This window comes from Aspergillus fumigatus, chromosome 3 (genome assembly GCF_000002655.1).
Source record: "Aspergillus fumigatus Af293 chromosome 3, whole genome shotgun sequence".
Classification (NCBI taxonomy): domain Eukaryota; kingdom Fungi; phylum Ascomycota; class Eurotiomycetes; order Eurotiales; family Aspergillaceae; genus Aspergillus; species Aspergillus fumigatus.
The window spans coordinates 2745024-2763557 of NC_007196.1; the positions used below are offsets into that span (position 1 = coordinate 2745024).

General features: G+C 49.9%; 5 protein-coding genes across 5 annotated transcripts; 3 read left to right on the forward strand and 2 right to left on the reverse strand.

Annotated features, from left to right (window-relative positions):
• Nucleotides 1–728: 728 nt before the first annotated feature.
• AFUA_3G10620 (transcription factor SUA7) lies at nucleotides 729–1997 on the reverse strand (the record flags this gene model as incomplete). The annotated part of the gene is made up of 1 exon (XM_749464.1): nucleotides 729–1997. One exon carries the CDS (start codon nucleotides 1995–1997, stop codon nucleotides 729–731), a length of 1269 nt encoding a protein of 422 aa, XP_754557.1.
• A 62-nt stretch (nucleotides 1998–2059) lies between these two features.
• On the forward strand, nucleotides 2060–2607 carry AFUA_3G10630 (ATP synthase subunit H; the record flags this gene model as incomplete). Its single annotated transcript, XM_749463.1, has 3 exons — nucleotides 2060–2083; nucleotides 2151–2232; nucleotides 2342–2607. The coding sequence occupies 3 exons, from the start codon at nucleotides 2060–2062 to the stop codon at nucleotides 2605–2607; spliced, it is 372 nt and encodes a 123-aa protein (XP_754556.1).
• A 1743-nt stretch (nucleotides 2608–4350) lies between these two features.
• AFUA_3G10640 (DUF1765 domain-containing protein) lies at nucleotides 4351–9023 on the forward strand (the record flags this gene model as incomplete). Its single annotated transcript, XM_077804412.1, has 4 exons — nucleotides 4351–4734; nucleotides 4803–6370; nucleotides 6445–8013; nucleotides 8081–9023. The coding sequence occupies exons 2-4, from the start codon at nucleotides 5484–5486 to the stop codon at nucleotides 9021–9023; spliced, it is 3399 nt and encodes a 1132-aa protein (XP_077660564.1). The 5' UTR covers nucleotides 4351–4734; nucleotides 4803–5483.
• Nucleotides 9024–9953: 930 nt separating this feature from the next.
• AFUA_3G10650 (M28 family metallopeptidase) lies at nucleotides 9954–13165 on the reverse strand (the record flags this gene model as incomplete). The annotated part of the gene is made up of 2 exons (XM_077804413.1): nucleotides 10197–13165; nucleotides 9954–10139 (listed from the first exon to the last, which is right to left on the reverse strand). The coding sequence occupies exons 1-2, from the start codon at nucleotides 12675–12677 to the stop codon at nucleotides 9954–9956; spliced, it is 2667 nt and encodes an 888-aa protein (XP_077660565.1). The 5' UTR covers nucleotides 12678–13165.
• A 2225-nt stretch (nucleotides 13166–15390) lies between these two features.
• Nucleotides 15391–17682, forward strand: erg13 (hydroxymethylglutaryl-CoA synthase). Its single transcript, XM_749460.2, has 4 exons — nucleotides 15391–15725; nucleotides 15802–15904; nucleotides 15967–17048; nucleotides 17108–17682. Exons 1-4 carry the CDS (start codon nucleotides 15666–15668, stop codon nucleotides 17243–17245), a joined length of 1383 nt encoding a protein of 460 aa, XP_754553.1. The 5' UTR covers nucleotides 15391–15665; the 3' UTR covers nucleotides 17246–17682.
• The last annotated feature ends 852 nt before the right edge of the window (nucleotides 17683–18534 follow it).

Sequence of the window (18534 nt, forward strand, 5' to 3'; positions counted from 1 at the left end):
CAAAACGAGTTCTCGTCTAGCATTCATGTAGACTGCCTCCGGCCTAGAGTGCTATGATGTTGTTGGTCGAGGACCAGGACCAATCATAGGTGGATGATACCTTTGAAGGCATTTTATAATTAGGAATAGCGCTAGTACTACATGGCATGTAACAACAATGGATGCCGCTGCAGGTAGCTTGAGACTCGAATCTGTATTATTCTGACCTAGCTGTGGAGACATAATGACAGAAACGTTTGATGTAGACGAATTTGCCCTCAAAACTCGTCAATGCTGCGGCGCTGCAAAATTTCCCAGATCCTTCCTCATCCTGCGTCGACTCGAGAGGCCGAGACTACTACAATTGTAATTCAATTTAGAAGTTAGGAAGATTCACATGCATGGAAGCAAAAACAGCAAAGCACCCGGTGGCTGCAAATTTTGCCCAATGGCCCGGTTTAGCCATCTGAAACAGCGCTCGCTAAAAAACGAAGCATGCGGAATTTCCAAAGAATGCGAATTTTTTTTTTCTGGTTCGGTATGACCTGAAATCTCTTTGAAGATGTAAGTTAATCAAACAAGCTGAACAAGCTGTTTCTTTATGTTCAGTGAGGGGGGGTATCATGAGATGTTGATAGATGACAACATGTCAAGCTAACGATTGGACAAGGGTTTACGCTTCCCATTAGGTAGCCGCATGTGAGGTTGGATTCGAGAGAACTCGGCAAAGAGAAGAAGCAAGTAGCTGTTCAGCTAGCAGGCAGGTTCTTCATGTCGCCCTTTCCGTCCTTGATCCACTCGGGGTCGATTAAGCGCTCGCGTTCAGCGTAGAGTTGTTTGTACGCGCCCCGAATGGTACCGTCGCTGACGTGTGCGACCTGGGAGATCTCCTTGGCGGATTTGCCGTGACCCATCAGATAAGAAGCCATGTAGATGCAAGCCGCGACGATCGACAGAGGCGAGCGTCCAGCAAGGTCTCCCATGGTCGTCACACGATCGGAAAGAGCAGAGGACACACTCGTAACTTGGTACGGTAGGTCCAAGAGGTTGCAGAAACGGTTGCAGAGGTCGCTGGGCTTGGTGGAAGTTGTCGCGGTGTAGGTGTCGTTGGGATCTGGAACACCACCACTAGACACAACGGCATTGATCCGTTCCAGGTTTTGAGCCGTGAAGAACTTTTCCAGAGCCTTGTAGATCCTACCAATCTCCTTTCGGGTGACCTTAGTGACCGCGAAAATTTCGGTGAAGGTCCGAGGAACTTTGCACTGGCGGCAAGCAATGAAGATGCAGCCGGCAATGATGACTTCCTGTGACTTTCCTTTGAACGCCTTGGCATCGTCCACGATCTTGAAGAGATATTTGGCCGTATCCGCGACGTTCTTCTGAATGTTGAATCCATCACACAGCGCCCCGATTTCCTTGTAGGCGGCCAACAGAGCCTTATTCGCCTTCTCGCTCGACTGCTTGTTCTGCGCCCGGTACAATTCTCGCGCGCGACCAGAGCCTCCGCTGGCGATCTGGGTCTCAAGCTGGTCGCCGTTCAACAGAGGATTTGTGGCATCTCCGACACGCGAGGGGTCGTCGTTATTCTGGTCATCGTTGGAGAACGTACGCCATTCAGAGTGCATGTCGATCTCTCGGTCAGCGAGTACCAGACCACAAGAGCCGCAGACTGTCTCATGCGAATCAGGAAACTCGAGGTTGGGCGGGACCTCCCTGCACTCGGGACAGATGAGATGGGCCGAGAGGTTCTTCCTCCACTGACCCATTTCGGGACGGGCAGAGGTAGAAACGCTAGCCATTTTCACGTTGTCCCGGTTGACTGCAATCGGTTGGATCGAGTCAAGAGGGGCGAGCCCAGAGGCGAGAGAGAGGTGACGAGGCAAAGGTGAAGTCAGAAGTGTTGCCGCCGCCGTCTGGAGTAGTAAGAGCCGCATGATTGCTGAGTCAGCCGCCAAGCCGAAGTGTCCCGAAGAATCCATCGAACATTCAACGTCGGCTTCACGGACCAAAGCCATATTATTCTTCGTAAGAAACCACATCCGCAGGTTCTCCCCTCATTCATCACCCCGCCGCGACGATGTCTCAGACTCTCAGAGCTTCGGTAAGTTCGTTTCATTCCTAGGAGAATGGTCTGGAGGAAATAAGGCTGCTAATTGCTGTCTGATTAGCGCTCCCTGCTCGCCCGCGTCTCTCGGCAACAGGTTTCTTCTGTTACCCGCCGCTCCTTCCTGACCTCCGCTGTCCGTCAGGGTATGTCCCGATTGATTATCCTTTGGCCTCAGTCAATTCCGAACAAATAGGAAATGCCTGTGTATGATGGACTTTGTAGACTGTGTCTGACATCGGATACTCGTTCTAGCCGACCCCGTTCAGGAGCTCTACCTGCGCCAACTCCAGGCGTACAAGCCCACGCCCATCAAGCCCGGCGATGCTGAGGCCCACGTCCAGAAGTTCTCCGCTCCTGCTGCGCCCCAGTCCCCCGAGGAGGCCAACCTTGCCAACGATTTGAAGGCCTACGAGAGCCAGGATGTTGAGGTTGAGGGTCAGGCCGCCGCCGGTGAGGCCGCCCCCGTTGAAGAGAGCTGGTTCGAGGAGGAGCCTGAGGAGGAGACCGCTCACCACTAGGTTTATTGCTTTCGGGCAAAGTCTGGGAAATCAGGACTGATAGGCAATGGAACGGAACCAAGAGAAGACCTTCCATTGATGAGTCCTGAAGGAATCGTGTAAATTAAACCTACTTCGGAGCATATGAACCTGTTTCTTCCTTTCTTCTATTTGATGCAAGCAACTAAGTGCCCGGAGACTCCACTGGGGTATTGAAGTGATAAGCATGGTTGTAGTGTGCTCGGAGAAGGCATACTTTAGGCCAACAGTCTAGATCCACTGACCTGGTCGATCCTCGCGATCTTGTTGCAGGCTCAGGTTAACGTTCAATATATGCGCTTGAGATTGCTCTGTTCATCTTGCTCACCGCCGTATTACTGATTGTTCTTGGGCACAGTGTTCATGGCCAAAGCTTGCCAAATTACTTCAGAGACTGAATGATGAATGACTGCTTATAGTCTTGACTTTAACTCCGCTTCCTGTAATGATTCTAACTGGGGGACGAGCAGATGGGAGCAAAGAATCAAACTCATTTACCCTTAGCTACAGAAGAAGTTAGTATCCGGATTCCATGGCAAGGATGTTCTGAGCTATCGAAAAAAAGACTTGCAGGGAGATTCGCAATACAGACAGCATAACGTGTTCGTTGCCGTCATTGCGATACAAGAGTATGCTTTGATTGCCTCTTTTGGCTCTTGCATCGCACGCAGGGGGGGACAATAGGCATGCGCCGATAATCTCGAGTATTGATGTTCAGGCGCCTTCCGACATATGACAGCTCCGAAAATCTAAAGACGGGCATCTGGAACATCAGACCGCCAGATCTTGCCCTTGGGAGAAGAATCTTGAGTTCGCTAGGCTCCGCTGGCTTCCTCCGGTGCTGTCTAGAACGAAGGGCAGTCTTGCAGTCTTTCTAGATCAGTGCTAAGCGAGAGGTTATCGATGCTGCGTGGCGCCGTGATGGATCCTGCAGTGTCAATAGATGGAAGATCCTAGAAGCTACCTAGAGAGTGTAGGGTGTAGCATTACGTGCAGCGATCGATTTCAATTCCTGCTGGGTTCTGGGACACACAGAGAGAGAGAGAGAAAGAAGGGGTTACTGAATGCTACAACATATTAAGATCGGATAGGGAGGACACACTCTGATTGGAATGTCCATGAAAGACCTGTCACTGTGTGTACAGTGGACAACATTCTTGAGGATCAAATTGAGGAAGCTTTGCTTCGGACGATAGATTAAAGTCATTCATCATTTAGATTTTGGCCTTGAGCATTGATGATGAGGTACGATAGTGAAATAGGTAGTTTAGCAGGGACAAATGAGCCTAGCCATCTATACATGGTGGTCTGGCACTATTTTTCTATCTGTCACCCTCTTATGTCTGCGATTAATGTGTGGAGGAGCCCAGCTCAAGGTAATTAAAGGTAGTTATACAGATGATTATTGTACCATGGCTGATCGGTTGAGTCTCCAATCCAACCACCGCTGCGAGGATGTCATAGGCAGAATGCATACTATTGATCGTCAATGACTGCGGACAGACTATTGGATTAAAGATCCGTCTCAGCCTTGCATCTGGAGGAAAACGGCCCTTTTTTGGGGGGTGAACAAGTCATCGAAGGAATAATACGGAGTACAAGACATGTCTTCTAGCATTTGGAAATGTGGCTCAGCTGGACGAAATATGCCTAGGCAGAGATATGGATACCTACCAAATGATGTTAGAGGATCTTACCATTTGTCAATAAATTACCAGAGCCTACCTACCTAGGTACCAGTGTACCTACTTATGTACTGCAAAGAATGTCTGTATTATGGGTGCATGACGCTATCGCAAAATAACTAATAGTTAAGTAATAATAATATTACTGACTTATCCCATGCTCTAGCAGACTATGTACATATAATGATGCATAGGTACCCCATACATAGGTAGTAGGTAGGTAGCAGTAGCACAATTGGTACCATACACCATACACCCTTTCTTCGACAAGAACGCAACAACAATTGTAGTCCATTCGAATACTATCGTTAATTACTCTTGATCTTCAAAATCGTCATCATAAGCTACTCCTTGGATTCTGAAACCTACAAGGCAGTCAAGGGCCTCGTTTGATTAATTACAAAAACCAAGTCCCACCACTCTGGTACGCGGGTTCACCGAAATACGGACCCTTTCCCCGTCATCATCACTCATCACTATCTCCTTCACTAGAGCCTCTTTAGCCCTTTTCCCCCTCTTTCATTAAGCGTCAGACTATCTATCTATTTTTTGCTTAAGGAAGAGGAGATAGATCGGAATCTGACAGCAAGAGGGGGAGCCTTATCAATCCTACTTCTCCGGTCATTCGTTTATCTCCAACCTCCGAATCTTCATTTGTTGGTTAACTACGCTGCCTCCTTCGTTGAGCCTGCGGTACCACTCGCTCAATTTTCCCTTTCACGTTGATACTATCGCTGGACACCGCATAAAGCTGACCGGGAAAAGGCTCATATCAGCATCATAGCCGGATTGAGGTATCCTGGCCTGACGTGTTCACCTTGTTAGTGTGAAGCCCGCCGAGTTGTCTGTTGGTCTGCCTGCTTACCACCTTCCTACTCAGCCATTGCTGCGTCGCCGTCCCAGCCCTCCCACGTCCCTTGAGAGCCATAAAGCCGGCCCCCAATGCGTTAGAGCCGACCTCTCTGCATATGGTTTGAGCTCACACAACGAGTCTCTACCCTTCTTCTCTTGTCCTCTCCCTGCCCTATCTCTTTTCTCTTACATGGAGGAGCTGGTCTCATCCGACCTCGAGATAAGCAGTCATTCAACTTTCCGGACCGAGAGCAATGTCCACAGTCCTCGGACGATACCTCCTCGTGGATCTATAGTACAGGATTGAATATATACCCGATCATGTCTTCTCTCGCTGTCGATCTTCCAACCAATCCGATCGATGAAGAAAGCGCTTTCCTTTCTCGTGCCGCCAGTTACAACAACCTTTCAGATATTCCGGTTACTGAACCTGGGTCTCCCGGCTTGCGGAGAACCTTTTCCGACCTGACATTCCCAAATAATGAACAAGCCTCGCCGTCGAAGGAGGATGTGGCTGCGGGGAAGGACATACTGCGACGGACCTCTCTACGCCGCAACAAGGAAAAGTCAGCCGTGGCCGTCTCTCGATTCACCCTGCCCGCCGAGGATCTGAACGACCCTGCTACTTCAGAACCCTCCGGAGCGACCGCGAAACCTCCTGTCAAGTATCCAGAGACAAAAGCCCCAGAGCCCGTCGCTCGCCCCTCCAAGGCCCGTTCCATGTCGGGCAGACTGGTTAACCTAGCTCGAAAACCCTGGGGCTCCTCCGGCTCCCAGTCTCGATCCCCTTCGCCGTCTCCTAAGCCTTCCAAGAACCGATATTCTCGCTCGGATGATCAGACACCGTCGAAATCGCAGGGTCTACCATCCAAATCCAACTCTCGACTTGAGTCAGTGAAGGAAACCGATCCTGTCATGCCTTCTCGCAGACGCACCATTTTGAGCAAACGCCCCAGGCGTCCGATGGTTGCAGTCGTAACTCAAAGCCAAGACGACAGTCCGAGCTCTAGTTCATCTCCTCATTCGTTACGGGCGAAGAATTCCTTGGAAAGACTTGCCGCATCTCTCCATGTGACTACCCCGATTCTCCCTCCCATGCCCAAAGGAGCGGCTGTTACCGCTGGAAACTTTTCTGGATATGTAGACCTTCCGCGAAAGAAGGATGAGCTGTGGGGCGTGTTCCGTGGACTCGAAGCTGATTACCAGAAGTGAGTACATTCATACCCGGCGCCGATAAGAACTAATCCCTTTGGAGCTTCAGTTGGCTGATCAAGCGACACAGATTCCATTCCAAGTCGAGTGCTCTGAAAGCAAATGTCATCCGTTCTTCACTGCTGCCCTTCTTAAATCGCAACCAATCAAGTGCGTCCTGCAAGTCTCTGAGAGCTGAAGACCTCGACCGCCGCGTAAATATTCTCAACAAGTGGTGGACTGGGTTACTGGAAATGCTCAATGGCAAGAACAATCAATCCATTTCGGGCACTGACCGTCCAGTCTACCTCGAGGCGATTGTCGGCATCATGATGCGGCCGGAATGGAGAATTCCCTTCCCCATGCCCCCGAACAGGGATGAGCCGCCCAATTCACTCCATCATGCTTCGACTTCGATATCGGAGAGCTCTGACTCCTCGGGCTCGGATTTCCTGATTGAGTCAATCCATCACAACATCAGGAATATCTTCGTTCAGAATCTGCTGTCTCAGATGGCCTTCGTGGTGGAGAGAATGTCAATGAGGCATGCACCTGCTAGCTTGGTGGCATTCTGCGGGAAGGCCTGCGCATACGCCTTCTTCTTCTGCCCTGGCGTCGCAGATATTCTAGTGCGCTTATGGAACACCCCCGCGAGTATTTTTCGACGGATCCTTGCCGATTCCGGCGTAGAGCGATGCAGGAACATTCGTGCTTTCACCCAGGATCTCGGGTTAAATTTTCCCATCGCCCTCCGGACGCTATGCTTCCATTCTCACACACCTCTCGTTCGATATCTTCGGCAAAAACCCGACGTGCCTTTGAGTACAGCTCAGATACAATGGCAAAGCCCTTGGGTTTCGAGGTGGTGTGGTCGAGACACAGATCTTTTCTTTGTCTTTGTCAAGTATATTCACATACTCTATGCAGATGCTCTGCCGACAGATATTGAGAAACCAAAACGTATCCTAGCCCCGGGTCTGTTGCCAATTCACGCTCAGGTGCTTGTAGTCATGGAGGACACTCTCTACAAACAATCAAGTCCACAGATGCCTGAGAGTACGCACACCGCCGCAGCCATCACTTTTGATGACTTCATTGAGGGTGCCGATGCAACAGTATCTGCTCTTCCGTTAGGCTCTGCTAACAGTCACCGGTCGATGGCTGAGAATCGCCTGATCATTCTTCTGCGTGATTTCTTGTCTGAATCTTCCCTCGAGCCTCAACGCGCGCGGTTACTGTACGCGGAGTCCTTCTGCAACATCATGAAGGCTGCCGCTCAGAAGACTTCTTTATTTGACCACAATGCATGCTTTTTGCTGTGCGACTTCGTCGAGGAGGTCCTTCCCATCCTCACACGCTACTCTCAAGCTGTGGATATGGAATTATTTGACTGGAAGTTTTGGCTTTCGGCTTGCCGCCAAATGATGCGGAGTCACAATTCTCTTACCGAAGTAAGAGTATTCTCCTTTCTCTTTTGCGTCTGGGGCATGTGGATCACTTCTGAGGAAAGAAAAGCCGATCTCTGCTTGGACTTTCTGCTCGATGAATCCTTGTTTTATCACTATTTCAGTCACTGGAGCCCAATGGTGCGCGCATACTTTCAGCGTCTCCTATGTTGGCGGGTGTGTAGGTTTAATGGGGAGCCCTCGCCGCTTGACTCGTAAGTACAAGCCCTCTGGTATCCGTGCGTCTGCCTTGGGTTCGCTGACCATTAACATCATCTGTAGCACAATATACGAGACGCTCTGGAACCGGCTACAACGGGTTTGGTCTTACTATCGCGACTTTCAAGCAAACGCTGAAAGGGGACTTAAACCCCCTCTATCGTCTGCACCATGTTCGCCAGCGCCGGGGCGCCGGATCATCATTATACGGTGTGATAATCACATTACGCCGCCGAGTCTCTTCGTCTCCTTCGACCGCGTCGTGCCGCCCGCTCCAACCGAACTGACGGTAGGCTCCAAGGGCGACGATTTCTCCGAGTCTCAGGCAGCTCCGAAGAGAAGGTGGAATCTTCTGAAGGCGATGTTTGGCAGTTCTTCCAGCATCAGAAACAATGACGACGCATCGCCTCCGAGCACTAGTTCGGAAGATTCGGATTCAAGGAGCCACGATACCATGAACGGTACAGAGAAGAACTCGGACGACCATTTGCGACCGCAGAATGGCACGGGAGAGAGTAGCCGACCGAAGACGCCGCATCAGCCATATACTTTCAAGTTCTCGCTGGAATGGATGGACAGGCCGCAATGGCCGAGCAAGAATAAGCGTCTCTACGGCCCTTGCCTTCCTGTAGGAGCGCAGCTGCACTTGCAGCTCCGAGGATACTTGGACAGACCGGTTGATGATGCGTCGGAATATGCCTCTGCAATTGATTTTGATGAACGCGAAAAGACTGACTGCCGTCTTGAGGATGCAGCGTCAGACAAAGAGATACAGGGGCCAGCACAGGATGCTGCGGACGGTGGGAAGACCCTTGGTCTAAGAAATACTCGGTGCCTTGCGAAAGACGGGGTCGTGGCCAGCAAGTATGCAGGCCGAGCCCTCGCCGAATGGGCGCAAATTGTCACTGAGTGTGACAGTTTCTTTGCCAGAAGACGCGACGAGGGTGTCCCTTGCGACCGGATGGTGGAGACTCCAATGCTGGGCGTTGAAGGCTTCCGCAAGTAAGGCGGCCATCGCGCTTCCGGCCGTCGACAGCAATTTTGATCCATCTTTTCATCCTTCTAATAATAATATCCCCTGTTCTAATTAGTGAAATCACAGGTTCAATACCCCAATACCTCCTCGTGTCCTCTCTTTCTCAAATCGGGGTTCTGCCACAGAAGCACTCACACTTTTGCACACAAAGCGAGTTCTACTAATCATGTCCTCTCCTTGTTTCTTTTTCCCTGGCATTGGGCTGTATATATACCGATGGGATAATACATACTACAGGCGTTTGGGGGACTGCATTTCATTTTTCGTTGTGGGTTGGTTTGGGTGAATCCTCTAGACGGTGGTGTTCTTTTCAATGGCATATCTGAGTTCCTTTCCTTTTTCCGACCTCAGTAATGTCGCAGCTGTCCCATGGTTTTTACAACTGGAATGAACGGTGACACAAGATGAATTAATCTCATCTATTTGAATCCATAGACACTTGAAAGCCAATACTTCATTTTCGTTCTTTCTATCGATTGGTCAAAGAGGTGGAACCGCGGCAAAACTAAGGTAGAATATTCAAGATTTGTCTTCAGGGGCTGACAAGAATGCTAAATGAAGTCGGAGGTATGTACAAAAAGGCTAAGGAAAGCCAAAGGTGGCTTTCTCTCCCCAGAATGGCAGAGAAAGGACCGAGGTAAGAAAACACGGAACTGTGTGTGAGGTTCAATCCGCTAGATCTGATATACTTTTTCCGTTGCGCTGAGATGCAGAGGAGCCTGGATCAGGCAGTGTGTGTATATTCGTGTATGTACGTGCTGATGCACAGATGATGACAAGTATACATAGATTTGAGAGACTGAGATCGGGCGGAGGTATGTATCAATTGATGATGGATGGGAGAGTAGGACTGGTTTCAGCGAGATTAAAAAATTTTGAGGTTGAGATGTAGGGAGGGGTCTAATTGTGCACGAGACTGTTGCTTGCGCGGTGAATGATCTTGGCGACACGGTCGATCCATTCCTGGGTCAGAGTCCAGTTGCCCGAGTCGATGCTGTCGCGGATGGCGGGGAAGACAGCGGCGTCGTAGCCGGACCACAGCTGGGGGCCGAAGATGACATGTTTGAACTGCGTGCGGTTGGGGATCTGACGGAAACTGTCAGTGTCGGGGACACTGGTGATGTGAGAGGGAAGGGTACTTACTCCGCCGTCATGATCTAGATCCAGAAGTTGGGTGTCAAAGCTGGCCAAACGAGAATTATGGCTCAGTCGCTGAATGGCCATCACGTTGTTTTCGAACCCACCAGCACCCCAGACGGTGTCGTGCCATAACTGGGCCCATTGGTCGAATTCTTCTGCGTCGCTTTTGAACTTGGACGCAGCGTCAAAGAGGGGTTGGAAGCTGACGGACGCTTCTCCGACGGCGCGGTCCTCTAAAAGCTGGGGGGCAACCGGGACGTTTTTTGACTTGGCGTAGGCCACCAGATCGGTAACATAAGTATGCACATGATCGGCGTACACTTGCAAATCGAACTGTAAGATAGGGTTATCAGCAAGGTCAATAAGGAGCAAAGCCCAGAATTGACCTAGAGCCTTGTGGTATTGGAACCCAGGATCTCCGAACTTGGTCATCCAGTCATAGTTCTCGTAGCAGCTGTGATAGGGGAAACGCTCGCCAGTGAATCCAAAGTCCACACTTGAGGTGCCAGCTATGTCCTGGAACGCCACATAATCACTTCCAGAACCAAGAGGACTGAACTTCTTCTGGGCTCTCTCCCAGATGTCCTTGAGTGTCTCGTTGGTGATGGGATCCGCAATACGACCAAGGATTTGCATCACAATCCGCTGGAATAACGGAGATCCGGAGGCATCAAAGTTATTGCCGGTCACCCCAACGTCAACGTTCAGGTAAGCGAATGCATTCTCTCGAAGTGCTTCGATCGCTTTTTCCACATGCTCCGTTGAACCGATCATATTGTATTCTTCCGCGTCCCAGCTGACAAACTCAATGGTCCTCAGCGGACGCCATCCAAACGTCCGAAGTTCACCAAAGACGCGAACAAGCTCTAAGAAGACCGCAGTGCCACTGCCTGGGTCCGCACTGCCAAGACACCACGAGTCGCGGTGGTTGCCCACGATGACCTTTTTTTCAGGCTGTTCCAATCCAATGATGCGCCCAACGACATTGTATATAGGCTGTCGTTCCACTTCGTCCAGGATATTCATCAGGTTCACTTTGGGGGAGCCACCGTCTCCCGTCCACCATTCCTGCACTTCGGGAACACCACCAACCCACTCCTTGGGTACCTTGGTACCATGACCCTTGAGAACCTGCAAGAGTCTCTGAGCATCGCGCCAGGCGATCGGGATACTTGGTATACCGGGCAATCCGGGGCTTTCTTCGATTGAAAGTCGTTTCTTCTCTTGAGGGGTTGAGGCAAAACCCGGGGAAAGAACATCCCCGACAACCCATGACATCAAGCTTACTGCGCCCCTTTGGACACCATCATCCGGCATAAAGCGTCCGTCAGGGAAGGCGGGACCCCGCCGAAACCCATCCTCATGCGGGTCAGAGTAGATGATACATCCGGCAGCGCCAGCCATCTCCGCAAGCTTGACCTTCAGGGCACGATCTGTCTCCGAGCCATAGTATCGCACAAGTGCGATAGCGCCCTTCATGTCAATTCCCTGGTCCGCTAGGAGCTGAAAATCTTCTCGGGAACCATAGTTTGCATAGACCAAATGGCCAGTCACATTTCCCGATTTTGAATGTCCATGGAAAACCATAGTCTGTTCGTTCTTCTCTTCGAGAGCAGCCTCCCAGGCCATGCCGGGCGGATCAACAATCGCCACCCTCCTTCCGCCTTCGTTGGGATAGTTGAGGTAAACTTGAAATTCCTCCATTTCAATTTCATCGAGTCCTGCATTTTTAAATTCCTGTTCAATCCATTCTGCCAGCGCAAAGCTTCCCTCAGTACCAGCCATATGAGGGAACTTCGTCACCTTTCTCAAATTATCCGCGATGTTTGTCTCGTTGATGTGGCCCTGAAGGAAATTCTGCACCGAAGCGGCGCTATATGACTGACCCATCATGAATCGAGAATTCAGGTTGAAGAGGTTCGAAAAGAAGAACACGTATACAAGAGCGACTACCAATAGCAGCCCAAACACCCGTAGCATGATAATGCAGCTATGGTCTTGGAAGCGTGGACGGGCTCCATCGAGGTTAATTGTGAATCGGAAGTTTGGTAGGAAGCGGCGAAAAGGAAACTGTATTGCAGAGAGCGTCCGACTCAGACTGTTGAATCGTTTCGAGAAATGCTGGCCCAGCCGGGACCGTCGAGATGACGATTGCACCCCTGCTTCCTCCACATCCATCTGGGCGAGTTCGCGCTGCAACTCCTCGAGCGACCCCCGAGCGGAATCGGTTCCCGAGGACGCAAGATCATCCAGGCTGTTACGGACGGACTCGACCGTTGGCGGTTGGTACCCATGAGGCCGAGATCGTGGGCCGCCCGGACCACTGGTATTGTCGGCATTATGCAGCAATCCCTGTCGTTCCGCATCGTCGCTGGCTTCATCGGGGCCAAGATGAGATCGCGATGAGCTTGGACGGGAGGAAATAGCTTCTTCGTAACTTGGAATGGGAAGTGATTCATATTCGAATTTCTTATCGTTGCCCATGGCGGAATGGATGTGGCTCGGGGGAGCCGTAGAAGTTAGACAACGTCACGGATGCCGGAGTAAGCGGGATCATGATCTGGATGAGAAAGGAGCGACAGTGAGCGACATACTCCCTGTGTTTGTGGGAGATAAAAGTGAAGATTTTAAACACAAAGAAAGACCCGATGAAACTGAAGATCTACAGTGAGAGAGTGGATGGAGCTTGGATGTAGTCCAGATAATCTCTCACAGGAAAAGGAGTGAGACTGACTGGCTTCCCCAGATGGATAGTCAGACGTGTGGCGCAGGCGTCAGAGGCAGATAGATAGTACGAGGAAGCCAAGAGACCCACGCTCCGCTTCCGTAAGTCGTACTCGTAAACAGGCAGAAAGATTTAGATTGGAAGCATTTGAGAGAGTGCTGAGGGAAAAGTCTGAATATCAATTTTTTTGCCAAGGAAGATATTCCAGCTTCCTGTGAATGTTATCGATGTTGACTTTTGCTCTTCCTTGGATGGCAATACAACAATATTCCACAACAGCATCGAACATCTGCTCAGGTACCTGTATTCTGCCGTCTGTCACCGCCTGTTATGTGGTGTTTTGCCAAACTCTTGAACCCGCTGGATCGATCATGGCTCAGAGTATTTCCATGGTGAGAGATCTGAGAGTTTGGTTGAAAGTGTATATCATGCTGCTTCTACTGTATAGGATACTGTGCAGCATTCAAGAGTTGTAGTATACGACTTTGACTACTTGTTTAAGGCGGAATCCTACCGTGATCTATATATATCCCAAGCACAGAGGAAGCAGCCTAGTCACTCCATTAGTTAATTCTAAGTCCACCAAGGGGCTATCCATCTATAGAGAGGGAAGCGTAGTGATTCTAGATTTATCCTCTACTTCATTAGTTAGAGGTAGGTCGACGCATCTGCCATAAGCTCAACCTTGAAGAAGTCATCCCATGCGGATCAGCAAAATCCACTTTCACCAAGCAGATTACAGTCCTCATGATATTCAGGTGTCGGGCTGCAAGATCGAGGGCTTTGGTAGGATATAAGCTTGTTCTAGGGCTGATGTTTTCATACGGAATCACCATTGGAACCCTTCGGTTAAGGTGTTGGACTACTGCTGGTGCTGCCTAAGACACCACTTCTTTAGACAGGTACATCCAGTATAGATTCCTATAGACTGAGACTGATCAGTAAGCACATTAGTAGCACCTCGTCTTCTCCCAAAGAAACCTTCTTGAAGGTATCCAGTTGGGACGGGTGTAGCATTATACGAGATATTGTGTTATGTTAGCGCATGAAGAGACGGATGGCAACACGCTGGTGAAGCCATAGTGTCACGGAGCCTTGATGGTGGTTAGGTGCTGGGTCTCTGTGCAGATTAGAATCCACTTCACATTGTCAAGGACAAGTGCAGACCTCCACTTGATTGACAGTTTCGAAAGTGGAAATCTGGCAGATGGAGTCGCGTAGTCGAAGCTAGAGGGTATACTCTGTTAGACCCACAAGATAAGATTGATAAATCTCTTTATTCTCTTCTACTTTTCTAAGAAAATGGAAAACGTCATCCGAGCCAAGCGGCTAGTATATGTAGAATTCCGATGTCGCAGCCGAGACGATGGAAATAGGTAGGTAGATAGTGACAGATGAGTGAAAGGGACAAAGTAAGGTCGACCACATATCATGACTGTCTACCTTAGACAGTCTCCAGGCTTGGCAAGGAACGCACTCTTATATTATTAGGGAGCAAGATGTGCGTCTAGCCACCAGCGTCTACAGAACAATAGGGCTGACAATGTGGCATTGAAATGGGTATCATCTAGAGCAGAATGGTAGGAATGGAACGAGTGGCAGGAGTATGGACTGGACTAACGGGGTACTACGAATCTGCGATCTACTCCGCTCACCAGCAGGGCAAGTCATGCAACACGTCAGAAATTTCCCATTATTTTTTGGCCGAATACTGAAGATTCAGGATTATGATTGCTGGCGTAATGGAATTGAGACACAAGAATTTGTCCCACTTGGTTCCGCAGAACCATAAGCATGATTGTTGGGAGATTAAGCTGTGCTCTATTGTGCTGCGAAAACATCAGTACACTAGTCCTGGCTCACCACTGCCGTGGTAAAACCCAATAGTATTAGTTGATGATGATGCTAGAAATTCATTGAAAAGGGTCAACTGACCAGAATTACTCTAGAGAAAGTGTGTTTGTAGCTGCAGGAGTCGGTGTGTTGAGTGTGTACGTTGCTGTCCATCCTCTTGAAAGCATGCAGAAGGAGTATAGGAATATTGGATGCAATAACATCAACCAGCACAGGGACTGATGACAAGCATCTAGGATCATTGAGTTAGCGGGAAGCCTCTGCTCCATCTCTTACCCCTTTTTCTTCGAATTATTTTCCACGCTCACACCTTCCGTTCGCAATGCACTGTCATCCATCGAGAATTGTCGTAGATGTCAACTCTGCATACATATTGCTGTCTGTACGTGTACTCTGATTGTTCTGCTGTGCCTTACCAAGATCGCAATTCCCACTCTGATTCGCTGAGTCAGGCCCAGCTACCTAGAGAGGCATCTGGGAGCCTAAGGCACTATCTGGTAATTTCCATAAGTGGACCCGCAGCACTAAACCCAGATAAGTTTAGCTACGGAAGAGCGCCCCATTTGGAATGAATCTTTTTTGGTTTTGCCTCTGAGAAAATGGAATAATAGTAGAAATCGACTCGACAGGAGGAGGGGGTTAGGAGGGAGAAGCAGGTAAGATGATTTGGGCAATCAGTCGGCCATTGCTTCTTTCTCTCGTCCTACCTACTGCTTTAAAGGTACACCTGGCCCTCCCTCCTTCTCTTCCTTCTGTTTCTCCTCCCAAGTTTCACCTTCTTTGCAATCATTGTCTGTTTCCTTTTTGTGCTTGAGAGTCTGCCTTTCTAAGTGTTTACCTTTACCTTCCTTCCTCCATATATAATATTTTCAATTTGCACTCCCACCGCCGCCATGTCTGCTCGTCCCCAGAACGTTGGTATCAAGGCCATTGAGGTCTACTTCCCCAGTCAGGTATGTTGGTCTACTTCCTTTGAACCTTGTCCTGTCCAACATCTCCAGTTCACAACAGGGCTGATGGCATGTCCAGTGTGTCGACCAGGCGGAGTTGGAGAAGTTCGATGGAGTGAGTGAGGGAAAGTACACAATCGGTCTGGGCCAGACCAAGATGAGCTTCTGTGATGACCGTGAGGGTATGATTGTCCCACTTCCCTGATCCTCGTACGCACGGAATGTTAACTTTTCGCCTCCCCAGACATCTACTCCATTGCTCTGACCACCTGCTCCTCCCTCCTTCGCAAATACAACATCGACCCCAAGTCTATCGGCCGTCTTGAGGTCGGCACAGAGACCCTTCTTGACAAGTCCAAGTCGGTCAAGTCGGTGCTGATGCAGCTGTTTGCCCCTCATGGAAACACCAACATTGAGGGTGTTGACACCGTCAATGCTTGCTATGGTGGTACCAACGCTGTGTTCAACAGCATCAACTGGGTTGAGTCTTCTGCCTGGGATGGCAGAGATGCCATTGTTGTCTGCGGAGACATTGCCCTCTATGCCAAGGGGGCTGCCCGCCCCACTGGTGGTGCTGGTGCCGTTGCCATGCTGATCGGACCTGATGCCCCTATTGTGTTCGAGCCTGGTCTCCGTGGCAGTTACGTCACCCACGCTTATGATTTCTTCAAGCCCGACCTTACTAGCGAATACCCCGTCGTTGATGGCCATTTCTCGCTCAAGTGCTATACCGAGGCTGTTGATGCTTGCTACAAGGCCTATGCCGCTCGTGAAAAGGTGCTTAAGGCCAAGGTTCAGAATGGCACCAACGGAGTTGAGAATGATGAGACCAAGACTCCCCTTGATCGCTTTGACTATGTCCTGTTCCACGCGCCTACCTGCAAACTGGTGCAGAAGTCCTATGGCCGCATGCTCTACAATGACTACCTCGCCAACCCCAGCCACCCTGCCTTTGCCGAAGTACCCTCTGAACTGCGTGACTTGGATTACGAGAAATCTTTCACCGACAAGACTGTGGAGAAGACCTTCATGGGTCTGACCAAGAAAACTTTCGCTGAGCGGGTGCGTCCCGGTCTTGATGTTGCCACCCTCTGTGGTAACATGTACACGGCCACCGTGTATGCTGGTCTTGCCAGCTTGCTCAGCAACGTCACCTTCGATCCCAGCCAGCCCAAGCGCGTCGCCCTCTTCTCGTACGGCAGTGGTCTCGCCAGCTCCATGTTCAGTGTCAAAATTGTTGGCGATGTCTCTGGTATGGTTGAGAAGCTTGACTTGCACAAGCGCCTCAACGCCAGAACCGTCCTGCCACCTCAGACTTATGATGAGGTAAGAAACCAATATTTTCCCCCTCCTGTAATCATATGGACTGACATCGTTTCTTCAAGATGTGCATCCTGCGTGAGCACGCCCACCTGAAGAAGAATTTCAAGCCTACCGGCAACCCTGACACACTCTTCCCCGGTACATACTACCTGACCGAGATTGACGACATGTTCCGACGCAAGTATGAAATTAAGGCATAGATCGTTGCCGAAACTTGACGATACAATTTTTTTTTCCCGCTTCCTCCTTGGACATGATCAGACTTTTTTAGACGGCTTATTAGATTCCCTCGAGCATCACCTTGTTTAGTCACAGCGCCTCGATAGAGTCCTGCAGCAGCTTGTCGTGCTGGTTCTCACCTTGATACCTTTCTTTTTGGGCTTTTTATTTCAGAAGCGAAGGGAAATGGTTATATCAACCTGATGCGTTTAGACCAAAACGTACTGGAATGGGATTCATGAACAGATCAAATGGCCTGGTTTGGCTGCGCTGTTGCTGCTGCTGCTATTATTTTTTTTTTAATTGAGCTATATGGCTTCTCAAATACCACGATTTATCCTAATGACAATCTACAAGGCTTCATAAGAATGTCCCTGGTGTGCTATAACTGATCCAATTAGGGCTCCTTCGCAACGCATGTGTCACGTGATGCATTATCGTCCAAGCTTACGTTTCCAAGTTCAGATATACCAGTAGAGAAAAGACATGATGTTCTGACGACTCTGGATTTTGTTGGCAAACACAGAACATGTCAGCCATTCCGGAAACGACCGGCTAAACCCGCTGATTTCACCTTCGGCTTGTACTGTCTGCAGAGCATCCAAGCATCCCCGAGGGTAAGCCAGTAAAGCGGGCGTGCCATCAAATCCACACCTCACACACACTCTCTCTTACACCTGCGTTCCTCTCATCCGATCTCAAATTGCAGTCTGCATTGAATTTAGTTTCCTTTTTGATCGCAACTGATTCGCCGACTGCAGAAGGCAAGATGTCATTTAAACTGCACATCGTCAGGGAGAGCCACTCAGCGAGCTTGACGCCGGCCTTGAAGGACGGTCCGGCGCCTACTGCAACCACTTCAAATGCTCGTGTATATCGGCATGCATTTAACTGGAGTATTCTTAGAAATGGAAGATCTGAAACCAGGACACTCTGATTTTGCTTGCTGAGGCTCTCTGGTCTTGTCTGCGTTCCACAGACAGTCGTTTCCGTTGCAATTGCTGCCTCTCGGCGCTTCGATTTCTGAACAGTCGTGCGTCTCAACGAGCTACGCACCCCGAAGGTATCACCAGGTGTATCTGGCTATACATCTGCTTGCCGCCGAATGATGAGTACCCAGGCGTTACGCTCGTCCCTCTGCGACAAATTCCCATCAATTTGGCTACAATTATCCAGAAATAGCACGAAACACAAGTGTTGCCGATTTTAGATCTTGTCCCATGAGGCCTTCGAGCCATACCCTGAAGGGAAGGCCTGAGGATCTTATCCA

What these genes read in the sequence shown, in the direction of transcription:
- erg13 (XM_749460.2), top strand. Translation starts at nt 15,666, where the DNA reads ATGTCTGCTCGTCCCCAGAACGTTGGTATCAAGGCCATTGAGGTCTAC. An exon ending in CTTCTGTGATGACCGTGAGG is followed by an intron (nt 15,905 to 15,966) that starts GTATGATTGTCC and finishes TCGCCTCCCCAG; the next exon opens with ACATCTACTCCATTGCTCTG. An exon ending in CACCTCAGACTTATGATGAG is followed by an intron (nt 17,049 to 17,107) that starts GTAAGAAACCAA and finishes CGTTTCTTCAAG; the next exon opens with ATGTGCATCCTGCGTGAGCA.